This window comes from Gigantopelta aegis, unplaced genomic scaffold, assembly GCF_016097555.1.
Source record: "Gigantopelta aegis isolate Gae_Host unplaced genomic scaffold, Gae_host_genome ctg3022_pilon_pilon:::debris, whole genome shotgun sequence".
NCBI classification, from domain to species: domain Eukaryota; kingdom Metazoa; phylum Mollusca; class Gastropoda; order Neomphalida; family Peltospiridae; genus Gigantopelta; species Gigantopelta aegis.
In genome coordinates this window covers 97,501-113,671 of record NW_024533145.1, presented here as the reverse complement: position 1 = coordinate 113,671, position 16,171 = coordinate 97,501, and the positions used below count along the sequence as shown (strand labels likewise).

General features: G+C 39.8%; 1 protein-coding gene across 1 annotated transcript; it reads left to right on the top strand.

Moving 5' to 3' along the window:
* Positions 1 to 8,752: 8,752 nt before the first annotated feature.
* On the top strand, positions 8,753 to 12,935 carry LOC121391851 (BTB/POZ domain-containing protein 2-like). The gene is made up of 2 exons (XM_041523329.1): positions 8,753 to 9,028; positions 11,861 to 12,935. The coding sequence occupies exons 1-2, from the start codon at positions 8,757 to 8,759 to the stop codon at positions 12,933 to 12,935; spliced, it is 1,347 nt and encodes a 448-aa protein (XP_041379263.1). The 5' UTR covers positions 8,753 to 8,756.
* Positions 12,936 to 16,171: the final 3,236 nt, after the last annotated feature.

Sequence of the window (16,171 nt, the reverse complement as noted above, 5' to 3'; positions counted from 1 at the left end):
ACACGAATCCGACGACGTCCCCCCCCCCCCCCCACCCCACCCCCCCCCCCCCAACCCCCACCCCAGGTAACAGACAACAGCTTGCACAGGCTCTGGCAGAAGAATGGAGAAGAATACCCAATGACGTCATCAGGCGATTGACCCGTTCCATGAGACGTTGTGTCGTGGCGTGTATTGATGCTCAGGGTGGCCATACCCGTTATTAGACATTCATTGCCTACACATTTACTGAAAAAGTTGACCGTGTTTATTTCAGCACATTGTGTCAATTCACAAACTGACCTCACGTGTCTATCGAACATTATCATGCAACCTGTAGGTATTGTTCAAATGTGAAATTACATGTAATAAACTAAAAATGTATAAACTTTTCAATAAATGTGAATGTTATAATAAATATGTTTTAGTTATTTTATTTTCGTTTTATATTTCGTCGGTATACTTTCTTTTGCCCGTCAGTATATGTTGGACCTACTTCGGTTTAAAGAAAACTAAATCACACGTGACCGTTAAGACCCCGACTTGTTTGGTGTCATAGGTCACATGTAACCTTGTCGGTCCGTGTTTTTACTTTGGCGCCAGGCTGTATATCGTCGCATGTCGCGCCATCTGCGGAGACCAATTAAATTCATTTTAACATAGCAAAAAATCTAAAACTTTAAAGTATCACGTTTCTAGTAAAAAATACAATTCTTTGTTTAAATGTTATTACAGGAAGTAATAGTATTTAATATCGAAATATTTCTATTATATCTGAGTGTAATTTGAAATTTTTCCTAATGAGAGCGGTACATGACGAAAAGTTACGAAATGTACCGATAAATGTCAACTTCGCCTATTTTTATCAAACGTCTCCACTTTTTTCTCAATTTTCATTAAAAAAAAGAAAGAAAAAGAAACGCACAAAAAAATAAATGATATGGGCAGCAATTCCACACACTGGCCAGATCAACAAGGTTTAAATTCAAGGGAAATTAACGGCACAGAGATATAGATATGAAACTTTGCAGCCACACGTCGTTCCAATTATTTAACAACACCACTAGAGCACATTGATTAATTAATCATCGACTAATGCCTGTCAAACATTTGGTAATTATTACTTGTAGTCGTCACAGAACACCCGCTATATTTGCCCTAATGCAGCAAAGGATCAATTATGAATAACGACAACGTTGTATTCCAGTACGACAATGCAAGACCGCATACAGCTGTTTTCCGTTAATCGATTAAATACACCTTTCCAGAGTAAACAAAATCTACTTTTGCGTTTCTTCTTTTGAGAGTATATATATTACCACCTTTTACCACTGAGTCATCGACGTTTCAAGTACCCGTCCCCGCTATTTCTCTCCCCCGCTATTTCTCTCCCCCGCTATTCCCCCCCCCCCCCCCCCCCCCACACACGTAAATACACCTCGTGTGTTGCACTGTATGCAACTAGTAATTCGTTACCAGAAATCTGTTTTGTGTGATGTGCAATATAAATATAGATTTTTATGTATCAACGATCGGGCTGTTCCATGTTTCCATCAGATATCTCTTACATTATTCAAAGAATATGGAGTGGTCTCGCTCTAAACAGTATGTTAAAACAGAAAGTGTTTTTTCCCACGAAATCACGTGACATGCAAGGAAGTATTTTTCATAAGGTTTAAAAATATTGACGATGGGAGAATTCGGAGGTATGTACACTTTTATTTCAAAATAACCACGCCCTCAGTGGTTCAGTCTGTTACTAGTTCGTTCTGCTAGCGATTAAATCATTGATTTTATACACAAATAGTTCATGCCACAGAACAGTGAAGGTCAGTGCTTAGGGTACAAGACACCTATAAGTTTTCCATTTGTCGAAATGTTTATTTGTATAGGTGCTATACCAAGGGTCTTGCCCGGTGGATGTCTGTATTTCACCGGCGGAAGGATTGTGGGTGTGGTAGATAGGAGAGTAATTGTAATAGATACAACATGGGTTCTCGCTGGGTGAAAATTAAAGGAGGGCGGCCGCGCGGCACCACACCCTTAAAACCCCCCACAAAAACCAACAAAAAACCAACAACAACAAAACATGGAAAGCAAACAAAAACGGAAAGCAAAAAAGAAAGAAAATAAAATAAGGCGAAAGCTTTGCTACCATATATCGTTGTGTGTTGGTCGACTTTGTGGAAAGACATACTCCTTATTTTGCCTCTCAGTATTTGGTACAAAAACGTTGCTACGAAATACAAGCGGACTCTTCTTTTATGAACCGTTAGTTGAACCGGAGATGTCGGTCTGACATTTACGGGCAATTCCGATTTTGATGAACTGATGAAAGATTTAATATTATGATTTTAATAAAGGTTTGAAGATATATGTGAAACAATAAAGATGTTTGTAACGGGATCCCCAAATGTGGGATAAAAAAAAAATATGTTCCTTTTATTTGTATTTTCATCTTCATTGAATGAATCGATCGCTTTGATATCGCCAGCTGATAAAAGGTAGTTTCGGTTTTGTAAAGACGGTGTATATATTATTTGGTATCCAAGGTAAATGATTTTACATTTGATAAACACTACCACTTCCGTTGTTTTTATAAGCGGTGATACCCCCCCCCCCCAAAAAAAAAAACAAAACAAAAAAACAAACAAACCCAACAACAACAACAACAACAAAAAAACAAACAACAAACAAACAAAAAACAAAAAAACAACAACATTTTTACAATATTTTATAAGGAATTGTTGAATATACAGAATGACAGAAATTACAGAAAGTAAAAATCATCAGTTACAACCAATTAAATCTGCAAGTGATGTCAAAATATCTTCATTTTTTTCTAAACCTTTATTACCCCCAGATCACTGGCAATGTCAAGTTTGGAATGCATTGAATCATCGTCGATTATGTGTACATGTATAACGGTAAGGTAAAGGTTTTATATTTCATATTATGTATATAAACAATATGTGATATGTATGGGAGTTATATTCATTACATTTGTTATCATATACTGCACAACCGTATTCATATATATACACATACATACACACACACACACACACACACACACACACACACACACACACACACACATACATACATACACACATACATACATACATACACACATAAACACATACATACATACATACGCATTTTTAAATGATCTGAGGGTTAAGAATGATAGGTGAAACGAGCTTGTATTGGGGGGGGGGGGGGGGTGAGGGGAAAGAGAGGAAGGGGAAACAAGAACATAAACTGTTTTAAGTGGGTGTCTAATGTAGTAAGGGCAACACGTTTTTTAAAGAAGAAGAGGAAGAGCATAATATCAGACGATAGTTAGTGGAAACAAAAGACAGAATGGCCGTTCTGATCACGTGACCAATCGGAGATTGCTGAATCTATAAAAACTCAAATATTTTCATTGCTGAAACTGTCGTAAGTTACTGAAGTTTTTTCGTACACACGACGCAGCTTCTTTCCTTTGATGCACATGTGCACCTTTTTTCTATTTTGTTTTGCACCGCCAGAAACTCCATATGTATAAACCTGTATGTTTCAGTTCTGAAAGCGGCCCATTTGCTTCAGCGGAGGGTGGGGAGGGGGGGGGGGGTGGGGGGCAGCCTACGCCCCTGTTTGCACTTGAACGATTTTGGGGGTACCTCTACAACTAAGTACTACAATTTTGTGCGAAACCTTTTGTGCTGTAAAAACATCTGGTTATATGGAAAATGAGAACGAAAGGTTCCACTTTCGTCATAATTTGGTTGACAAATTCAATGTAATGGGGGCGGGACGTAGCCCAGTGGTAAAGCGTTCGCTTGATGCGCGGTCGGTCTGGGATCGATTCCCGTCGGTGGGCCCATTGGGCTATTTCTCGTTCCAGCCACTGCACCACGACTGGTATATTAAAGGCCGTGGTATGTCTTAACAGTTATCCAGTCTGTGGGATGGTGCATATAAAATATCCCTTGCTGTTAATCAAGAAGAGTAGCCCATGAAGTGGCGACAGCGCGTTTCCTCTATATCTGTGTAGTACTTAACCATATGTCCGACGCCATATAACCGTAATTAAAATGTGTTGTGTGCGTCGTTAAATGAATCATTTCCTTCCTTCCTTTCTTCAATGTAGTGATTTTAACCACATAAGTTAACATTTTCGCCTTTGGGATTTTATTTGGTATAGTACAACCTACACTTCAATGAATATACAACTGACACAGAGTTGTCTCGCTTTGCATGTAACAGTATTTTAAAACCGAGTTATATTTTCAAGGGAATCACATAGTATTCGAGGAAGTATTTTACTTAAATGTTAGAAATATTGATGCTGGAAGAATTCGAAGGTACGAACACTTTTATTTAAAATTAATCACGACTTCAGTTGTCGAGTCTGCTAGCGATTAAATCGCTTGATTTTATACACAACTAGTTCAGATTACAGAACACAGTGTACGTGATACAGGACACGTCGATATGTTCCTTTTCATAGATACTATACAAAGGGACTTGGCCTATATATGTCATAACTGCTGTATTTCACCGGCGGAAGGATTGTGGATGTGGTAGATAGGAAAATATTTGCAATATAGAAAAATAATGAGGAAAACTTTAGTCCGACACAGTGGAAAACGGTCATATTTGTAAAATTCCGGCGTCGCATAGCAACATGTAAACAAATACACCGTGTTATTTGAGAACCACCAATCCATACTATACTATATAAAGTGATATTTGTAAAGCTTCGGCGTCGCATAGCAACATGTAAACAAATGGACCGTAGATATGTAGAGGAGGCCGAACATTCGCTGACACTCGAGGTCGCTCCTATCACTGCGGGTTATTTGAGAACCACCATACCGTACTATACTACATACATTCACGTACATTCACGTGCATTGTGTACGCCACATTGTCATTATTGATGATTATTGTTTTGTCTAGTTAGTAGTTGGCTTTTCTTTTTTGTTTTTGTTTATGTTGTGTTGTTTTTGTGGGGGTTTTGGTGTGTGTGTGTGTGTGTGTGCGTGTGTGTGTGTGTGTGCGTGTGTGTGTGTGTGTGTGCGTGTGTGTGTGTGTGAGTGCAGTGTCGTAGGAAGGTGCCAACAAATGTGTGCGTGTGGAGGGGGGGGGGAGGGCAGCCACACACACACACACATGTATGTATGTATATATGTATCTGTGTATGTATGCCTGCATGCATGCATGTATGTATGTATGTATGCATTGGGTTCGGTTTTTTACTCGTGTGTGTGTGTGTGTGTGTTTGTGCGTGTGCGTGCATGTACATGTGCTTGTTGCTTTTCAGGTTTTTTTTTTTTTTTTTTTTTTTTTTTTTTTTTGAAGAGGGTATTTTATCAAACAATTTAAAAAAACCCCACATTAAATAAAGGGACTAGCGTGTTATAATTTTAAAGCTGGTTTGGGTTGCTTCATTAAATAAGTAACACAAATTAAAGGGAGAACCCTGAATTTTAGGATATTTTTTTCGTACATGCAAAAATATTTGGATTGCAAATCCAGTTTGGCCTACTTACAAATATTGTGATGGTGAGAAACACGTTGACTATACAGACACTGATATTCTAAAGAAGAAACTATATTTAATGTGTAATACTAGTCGTTACAAAATGGTGTTAGTTGAAGACATCTTATAATGCAGAAAACATGAACCTAATCCCAGTCCCGTGCATGGTTCCTGTTGATGCATGAACCACATATATCATTAGAGTAGTCCCTTCAGAAGATATTAAAGAAGTGTTTTACAAATAGACATGAAGCTATTCCCAGTCCCGTGCATGGTTCCTGTTGATGCATGAACCACATATATCATTAGAGTAGTCCCTTCAGAAGATATTAAAGAAGTGTTTTACAAATAGACATGAAGCTATTCCCAGTCCCGTGCATGGTTCCTGTTGATGCATGAACCACATGTATCATTAGAGTAGTCCTTTCAGAAGATATTAAAGAAGTGTTTTACAAATAGACATGAACCTATTCCAAGTCCCGTGCATGGTTCCTGTTGATGCATGAACCACATATATCATTAGAGTAGTCCCTTCAGAAGATATTAAAGAAGTGTTTTACAAATAGACATGAAACTATTCCCAGTCCGGTGCATGGTTCCTGTTGATGCTTGAACCACATATATCATTAGAGTAGTCCTTTCAGAAGATATTAAAGAAGTGTTTTACAAATAGACATGAACCTATTCCCAGTCCCGTGCATGGTTCCTGTTGATGCATGAACCACATATATCATTAGAGTAGTCCCTTCAGAAGATATTAAAGAAGTGTTTTACAAATAGACATGAAACTATTCCCAGTCCCGTGCATGGTTCCTGTTGATGCTTGAACCACATATATCATTAGAGTAGTCCCTTCAGAAGATATTAAAGAAGTGTTTTACAAATAGACATGAAACTATTCCCAGTCACGTGCATGGTTCCTGTTGATGCATGAACCACATATATCATTAGAGTAGTCCCTTCAGAAGATATTAAAGAAGTGTTTTACAAATAGACATGAAACTATTCCCAGTCCCGTACATGGTTCCTGTTGATGCATGAACCACATATATCATTAGAGTAGTCCTTTCAGAAGATATTAAAGAAGTGTTTTACAAATAGACATGAAACTATTACCAGTCCCGTGCATGGTTCCTGTTGATGCATGAACCACATATATCATTAGAGTAGTCCCTTCAGAAGATATTAAAGAAGTATTTTACAAATAGACATGAAACTATTCCCAGTCACGTGCATGGTTCCTGTTGATGCATGAACCACATATATCATTAGAGTAGTCCCTTCAGAAGATATTAAAGAAGTGTTTTACAAATAGACATGAAGCTATTCCCAGTCCCGTGCATGGTTCCTGTTGATGCATGAACCACATATATCATTAGAGTAGTCCCTTCAGAAGATATTAAAGAAGTGTTTTACAAATAGACATGAAACTATTCCCAGTCCCGTGCATGGTTCCTGTTGATGCTTGAACCACATATATCATTAGAGTAGTCCCTTCAGAAGATATTAAAGAAGTGTTTTACAAATAGACATGAAGCTATTCCCAGTCCCGTGCATGGTTCCTGTTGATGCATGAACCACATGTATCATTAGAGTAGTCCCTTCAGAAGATATTAAAGAAGTGTTTTACAAATAGACATGACACTATTCCCAGTCACGTGCATGGTTCCTGTTGATGCATGAACCACATATATCATTAGAGTAGTCCCTTCAGAAGATATCAAAGAAGTGTTTTACAAATAGGCATGAAACTATTCCCAGTCACGTGCATGGTTCCTGTTGATGCTTGAACCACATATATCATTAGAGTAGTCCCTTCAGAAGATATTAAAGAAGTGTTTTACAAATAGACATGAAGCTATTCCCAGTCACGTGCATGGTTCCTGTTGATGCTTGAACCACATGTATCATTAGAGTAGTCCTTTCAGAAGATATTAAAGAAGTGTTTTACAAATAGACATGAAACTATTCCCAGTCCCGTGCATGGTTCCTGTTGATGCTTGAACCACATATATCATTAGAGTAGTCCCTTCAGAAGATATTAAAGAAGTGTTTTACAAATAGACATGAAGCTATTCCCAGTCCCGTGCATGGTTCCTGTTGATGCTTGAACCACATGTATCATTAGAGTAGTCCCTTCAGAAGATATTAAAGAGTGTTTTACAAATAGACATGAAACTATTCCCAGTCCCGTGCATGGTTCCTGTTGATGCTTGAACCACATGTATCATTAGAGTAGTCCCTTCAGAAGATATTAAAGAAGTGTTTTACAAATAGACATGAAGCTATTCCCAGTCCCGTGCATGGTTCCTGTTGATGCTTGAACCACATATATCATTAGAGTAGTCCCTTCAGAAGATACTAAAGAAGTGTTTTACAAATAGACATGAAGCTATTCCCAGTCCCGTGCATGGTTCCTGTTGATGCTTGAACCACATATATCATTAGAGTAGTCCTTTCAGAAGATACTAAAGAAGTGTTTTACAAATAGACATGAACCTATTCCCAGTCCCGTGCATGGTTCCTGTTGATGCTTGAACCACATATATCATTAGAGTAGTCCCTTCAGAAGATATTAAAGAAGTGTTTTACAAATAGACATGAACCTATTCCCAGTCCCGTGCATGGTTCCTGTTGATGCATGATCCACATATATCATTAGAGTAGTCCCTTCAGAAGATATTAAAGAAGTGTTTTACAAATAGACATGAACCTATTCCCAGTCCCGTGCATGGTTCCTGTTGATGCATGAACCACATATATCATTAGAGTAGTCCTTTCAGAAGATATTAAAGAAGTGTTTTACAAATAGACATGAACCTATTCCCAGTCCCGTGCATGGTTCCTGTTGATGCATGAACCACATATATCATTAGAGTAGTCCTTTCAGAAGATATTAAAGAAGTGTTTTACAAATAGACATGAACCTAATCCCAGTCCCGTGCATGGTTCCTGTTGATGCATGAACCACATATATCATTAGAGTAGTCCCTTCAGAAGATATTAAAGAAGTGTTTTACAAATAGACATGAAGCTATTCCCAGTCCCGTGCATGGTTCCTGTTGATGCTTGAACCACATATATCATTAGAGTAGTCCCTTCAGAAGATATTAAAGAAGTGTTTTACAAATAGACATGAAGCTATTCCCAGTCCCGTGCATGGTTCCTGTTGATGCATGAACCACATGTATCATTAAAACAAAGAGAACAAGGAAGATATTTTATGTATATTTTCAGTGACAAGATGGCGACATGCAAATCAAGTAGTCAGACTGGTCTTGACAGCTGGCAGAGCAGCAAATCTCTTTCAGAATGTCTTAGATATTCTCTTGAAAATAAAATGTTCACTAACGTGACATTCAAGGTGGGAAGAGAACAGAAGAGCATCCAGGCTCACAGACAGTTCCTCGGTATCCGCAGCGGCGTGTTCGAGGCCATGTTCTACGGACCATTGGCAGAGCAGGGTGAGATCGTCATTCCGGAAGTAGAACACGACATATTTGAACAGTTTCTAAGGTATGTAAATGTTCTGTTTATATAACACGGATTAAACTTTTAAGAAGTATGCTGTGAGTCTTGAAGGTTTATTGACATGCGTCAGAGTAAGTATTTAGGCATTGGGATAGCTGGAGAAGGGACCACTGTGTGGCATAAGAGATTAAAACATATTAATTACAGTAATTATCCTGTTAGTAAGCTAGATTAGCATGAAGAACACACAACTATGATGTGCTTTGTATATCAGACATTGGTCATGTTTCTTGAATTTGCTGCTGTTACAGCTATTGCTCTATTGCTGCTGCTACTACTATTACTAATACTGTTGCTAGTCGTGGTGGTTGTGTTGTTGTTGATGGTTGTATCACGTGGGAGCACTGTTCAATCTCTCAAGCTGATGTGGTCAGAATATTCACTGTTCTCCTCCAACTGAAAGACAAATTAATCATTGCCCACTTACTCTGTATTTGCTGGCAACGCCGGGCCTCTGCCCACGCCATTTCAGCCCAGTGATAAAGAGCTTGGTTATGGGCAGTCGGCCTAGGATCAATCCCCGTCAGTGTTCCAGCCAGTGCCCCATGACTGATATATCAAAGGCCGTGGTATGTGTTACTCTGTTTGTGAGATGGTGCATATAAAAAGAGCCCTTGCTACTGATAACAAAAATGTGACGTGTTTCCTCAATGACTATGTCAAAATTACTAAATGTTTTGACACCCAATAGCCGATGATTAATAAATCAGTGTGCTCTAGTGGTGTCATTAAACAAAATCTGTAACTTTCTTCTTTTTTCTTCTTATCTTAGTCTTCCTCTTCATTCATCTTTAAACAAAAATCTCCTATCCTCTTCCTGTTAAAGTTACGGTCTCTGGTTACCATATTATAACATTGTTTATTAATGTGAAATACAAACTCAAATGAATTATTAAAAATGTGTTTGTATTCGCAATGAACAGTGATCGTCAAAAGTATACGCTTAATAATAAATAAATAGATAATGCACAGAACAAAGGGAAAAGAAATAGATGCGACCTTTTTTACTGGATAGGGTGATGAATAAGAATAACATATGGTCTTGATAATGTTTTGTAAATTGAAACCCCCTCCCCGAGTGTTACGTAATTGTTGCCACCCTTTTACCTGTGACACTTACGTTAACAGCTGACCAGTGTCGGGAATGTCAAGGTGAACCCCCTACCCATCCCGGTAATGTGTTATACCTAGTATATGGCCAGTTCCGGGAATGCCAAGGTAAACCCCCTACTCATCCTGGTAATGTGTTATACCTAGTATATGGCCAGTTCCGGGAATGCCAAGGTAAACTCCCTACCCATCCTGGAAATGTGTTATACCTAGTATATGGCCAGTTCCGGGAATGCCAAGGTAAACCCCCTACCCATCCTGGTAATGTGTTATACCTAGTATATGGCCAGTTCCGGGAATGCCAAGGTACACCCCGTACCCATCCTGGTAATGTGTTATACCTAGTATATGGCCAGTTCCGGGAATGCCAAGGTAAACCCCCTACCCATCACGGTAATGTGTTATACCTAGTATATGGCCAGTTCCGGGAATGCCAAGGTAAACCCCCTACCCATCCCGGTAATGTGTTATACCTAGTATATGGCCAGTTCCGGGAATGCCAAGGTAAACCCCCTACCCATCCCGGTAATGTGATATACCTAGTATATGGCCAGTTCCGGGAATGCCAAGGTAAACCCCCTACCCATCCCGGTAATGTGTTATACCTAGTATATGGCCAGTTCCGGGAATGTCAAGGTAAACCCCCTACCCATCCTGGTAATGTGTTATACCTAGTATATGGCCAGTTCCGGGAATGCCAAGGTAAACCCCCCACCCATCCCGGTAATGTGTTATACCTAGTATATGGCCAGTTCCGGGAATGCCAAGGTAAACCCCCTACCCATCCCGGTAATGTGTTATACCTAGTATATGGCCAGTTCCGGGAATGCCAAGGTAAACCCCCTACCCATCCCGGTAATGTGTTATACCTAGTATATGGCCAGTTCCGGGAATGCCAAGGTAAACCCCCTACCCATTCCGGTAATGTGATATACCTAGTATATGGCCAGTTCCGGGAATGCCAAGGTAAACCCCCTACCCATCCCGGTAATGTGTTATACCTAGTATATGGCCAGTTCCGGGAATGTCAAGGTAAACCCCCTACCCATCCTGGTAATGTGTTATACCTAGTATATGGCCAGTTCCGGGAATGCCAAGGTAAACCCCCCACCCATCCCGGTAATGTGTTATACCTAGTATATGGCCAGTGTCGGGGAATGTCATTGTAAACCCCACCCCACCTATCCTGGTAATGTGTTATACTTAATATATGGCCAGTGTGGGGAATGTCAAGGTAAACCCCCCATCCCCCACCCATCCCGGTAAGGTGTTATACCTAGTATATGACCAGTGTCGGGAAAATCAAGGTACCCCCCCCCCCCCCCCCCCCCCCACACACACACACACACACACATCCCGGTAAGATGTTAAACTCAGGATATATATTTTGGAGTTAAGAGACTACCCCATAATCGAGCTAGTTAAATGTGTTCAGTATCACGTGAGAAGCTCAGCGCCTGGGCAAATCGCGTGAAGTCCCAGTTGATTGTCGTCCTGCTAATTGAATCGAAACTCAGCTGGCCATTGTGTTTGTATTTGCCATAGATAATGTAGATGAGTGAGTGTAGCGAAACGATAGAGATGTAGTGGGCCTTATATGTACCAAACGGAACTGGATCATCGATTCTAAATGTTTAAATAATAAAAATATTCTAGGAACTGATGCTTTAAAGTGAAATGAGGACACTTTGTATTACTATTTTACAGGTACCTCTATACAGATGACGTCACAATGGATGGTGCCAATGTAATGGGTTTGTTGTACGTATCAAAGAAGTATGACGTCAAAATCCTGGAACAGAAGTGTCTGACGTATTTGTCGTCATCGATCACGTCAGACAACGCCTGTGTGATACTGGAACAGGCCCACGTGTTTGATGAGCAGGAATTGAAAGAAAAAGCTTTGACTTTTATTTTGGAAAATGGAGATGCCGCTCTAAAATCATCTGAAGTTACCGACCTTTGTCACGAATGCTTGGTTAAGATCATACAAGCGGAAGAATTGGTGGCCGATGAACAATCTGTATTTGAAGCTGTTGTAGCGTGGAGTGAAAGTGCGTGCAGGAAACAAAACAAAGATGTAACTCACGAAAACAGACATCAAGTGCTTGGGGAAGCCATAAAGCACGTGCGGTTTCCATTACTTGACCAGAAGTATTTCGCGAAAAATGTAGTACCAACCAACTTCCTGACTGATGCAGAAAAACTCAAGATCTTAACACACTGCATATGTCCTGATGAAAGCGTTTCACCATTTAACGCCAACAAGCGGATAGGAATTATTCGTCGAGAGAAAATTATAATACTGCGCCTCACCAACATAAACCAACGTGAATGTATTTGCCCATGTTCTAGTAATGCAGATCATGGAATTATGTTTTCTGTAAACCAAGACGCATCACTACTAGAATTCCAGTTGTATTGTCCCAAAAGCAGAACCACTGCAAATTATGACGTCAGCACTTTCATAACTGACCCGACAACAGATGACGTAATCGAAGGTTCATCAGTGACAAAGTCGGTCTCAGTCGCAGCTGAGACGACAATATATCACGTGGAGTTTCCTCGACCCCTAAAACTGAGTAAAGACAAGAAGTACAATCTGATTGTTAACATCGATGGACCTGACTCACTCTGTGGGGAGTTGGACAGATATACAGTACATAACGGGTCGTTTGTGTGCACGTTCTTCGACTACCAGAAATCCAAACACATTAACAAACCAAACCGACGTACAGGTGTGGGTGGAGTACAGGTATCTGGTTTGATGTTCTTAGTATGACAACCTGTAGATGGAGATTATGTTATAGTAGAGCAGATTTAGTATAGAGTCATCTTCCTAGAAGTAGCTGGTGAGACTTTCTCTAACAGTCCAGCTAGTAGAGCATTGGAATCTTATAAATCAGTGCTCGAAATACTGCCGTCCCGGCCACTTTTTGTCGGTGAACGTCACCACGGGCTGGGAAATATGTTTGCCTTTATATTGTATGATCATGTTTGGTCTGGTAGGTTTTGATTTAGTCCGGCAGAATTTCTGGTTTCCGGGAATTTCAGCCAATTTCGACCCCTGTGTATAAATGGCCCGTGATTCCACCCCATTCAGTATTGGTTGTTTTACGTGTAAATGTTACAATTTGTGGCCCAGAGACCCGGGACATACATTGATTTGATGGTGTAGTAGTGTTGGTATAATGTGCCACTTTTGCGCAGTAGCCAGGTAAATGTCTTTTGTTAGCTCTGTTGGAAAAGCTTAGATACAGACGTACATATGCATATCCGAGTGCACACACACACAGACACACATGCACAGGCACACCGACAGTTACACAGACACGCATACATACGCGCACACACAATCGTACGCACATACACTTGCACATTGATAAATATAACGTTTAAAGTGCTCCTTCTTGGATATATGCTCATAGGATTGTTTTTCCATGCCTAATAACAATGCGCGGGAAAAAGTCTCACATCACTATACATTTGTGCACGATATTTACCTGTTTCGGTATTCACCGAAATAATAATTGCATCAAAGACACCGCACGTATAGGTTCTTGCATTTGTTAAAACTTTGTCAGTAAATGTATGGTTAAAAAAACATTCCCATTTATTTCTGACGTTTTGTGGCGTGTGTTCCCTACACCACATCGTTACAACCGTTGAAAACACCCGTAAAAAAAACCCCAAAACAAACAAACAAACAAACCACCCACCCCCCCAAACAAACAAACAGAAAAAAAAAAAAAAAAAAGAAGAAGAAGAAAAAAAACCCATGTTCGGGCATTCCTTGAAACGATTTTAACACACTTAAAGGCAATGATACACACTGGCATAGCCAGGATGATATAATGGGGGTGGTGTGTGTGTGGGGGGGGGGGAGGCGATCCATATTGTATGTATGATTTTATAAAATGAAATATTTGAGAAAAAACCCATTCATGGAGGTGGAGTGGTGTGCCCCGTCCTATGTCCTACATCACGTTAAAAACACCCATACCCCCCCCCCCCCCCACACACACACACAAAAAAGAAGAAAACAAAAAGTGTTAGTCTGAAGAAACAAAAAAAACAACAACAACAACAACAAAAACAACAACAACAACAAACAAAAACAAAACTGAATCGAATTGTAGAAAAATGTTGGAGGATTCCTTGAAACGATGTTAACACGCGTAAAGGCAATGATACACACTGGCATATTGTGTGTATTATTTTATAAAATGAAATGCAGTTGAAGAAAAATGTTGATGTGGGTGGGGGTGGCGGCGTGCCCCCTCCTACGTCACTGATGATACAGTGTATGATGCGCTGATAATTATGTTCACTAATTAATGGAATCACAAGTTTACATTGGAGCAACAATTAGTCCGCGCATTTGGCCAACCACTATGAGGTAGGTTGGAGGACTTGAATAAGGATAATTATATATTGTTCATGTATTGGTTACTGTAATTTGTAAATTTTGGTTTTATGTTTAAATTTTACCTTGTACATTTGTTCATACATCATCAACGTCCCATCCTGCGTTCACGTAACAAAAACACGAATACGATATTTACGGAAATACTATTTTACATTTTCCAGCTACGATTCTGGACCCGATATCGGTAATTTTGTGGAATAAACAAAAACGAGTTAGCAAAATTAATGGTTTTAAGGGTTTGTAAAGTTATGAGTTTTGTATTGAGATACTTACTTGTCTGAACTTTATTGTTAATGAAAATGTTCACTAACTGTGAAGAAAAACCTCACAAATGAATGACAAGCAGACGACAACAAATCGGACGTTGATTGCGCGAATTGTGCAAGAAAAAACCCGAACGAAGTTGGAAGCATAACGCAGTTAGGGACGTTGACGATAAATATAACATATTAATGATATAGTAATTCTTATATATCGTAATTATGGTTATTTTAAGAATAATAAATGTATGTCACAATGCCTTGTTTTTTTTCGTTCTGTTTGGGTTTTTTATGCTGGGGTGTCGTTAAACATTCTTAATTCATTCATTTACTCTCTCTCTCTCTCTCTCTCTCTCTCTCTCTCTCTCTCTCTGTTTCTTTCGTTGTGCCCATACTCTCCATCTCTCTCCATCTCTCTCTCTCTCTCTCTCTCTCTCTCTCTCTCTCTCTCTCTCTCTCTCTCTCTCTCTCTCTGCAGCTGTCACCAAAAGGGAACTGATGATAAGGTATATGAGTATATGCTAACTAATTATATAACTGATATAAAACATCATTAAAGGCATACATTCACGGATTTAGGGCGCCTTATTTTTCTAAATAAGGATTATAAGTGTCAAATGCATTCGTGTGGAATACAAATCCTCGCTATTGTATCACCCAAAACATTTTGATTGAACCACAATGGAGGGTATCCCATGACTACCGATGAGCAGGTTTCATTTTTAAATCTTGGAACTCTTCTATAGGAAGTCGAAAACGTACGGTGTGTTTGTATGTATGTATGTATGCAAATTTTGGCAAAATAATTGTTTATTTCATGATTATCAAATGATTGCCTCGTCTGTATGAAGACAGCCACACCCGAGGCACGAGATTTCCTCCTTTACTGGAGACTTCATCCTTCTTACCGGCCTCGATGGCGTCGTGGCAGGCCATCGGTCTACAGGCTGGTAGGTACTGGGTTCGGATCCCAGTCGAGGCACGAGATTTTCTCCTTTACTGGAGACTTCATCCTTCTTGCACAAAGATGTCTGCCACTCTCTGACTAGTTTACTCAATGAAAACTAGCACAGGACACAGCTCAATGGAATAAGTACAGCTGTGATACAGTGGGTTAGTTGTTAGTTGGTTAGTGATTAGTGTGAGGGAAGAGGGTGTAGTGGCCTTACACCTACCCATTGAGCCCTTAAGAACTATCTTTGTGTTGGAGCCGGTATTGCGTTGCGAACCCTGTACCTACCAGCCTGTAGTCCGATGACTTAACCACTGCGCCACCGAGGCCGGTCGGATATTTTATATATGTTCCTTTTCACGGACAAGACAACACAG

What these genes read in the sequence shown, in the direction of transcription:
- LOC121391851 (XM_041523329.1), top strand. Translation starts at nt 8,757, where the DNA reads ATGGCGACATGCAAATCAAGTAGTCAGACTGGTCTTGACAGCTGGCAG. An exon ending in ATATTTGAACAGTTTCTAAG is followed by an intron (nt 9,029 to 11,860) that starts GTATGTAAATGT and finishes ACTATTTTACAG; the next exon opens with GTACCTCTATACAGATGACG.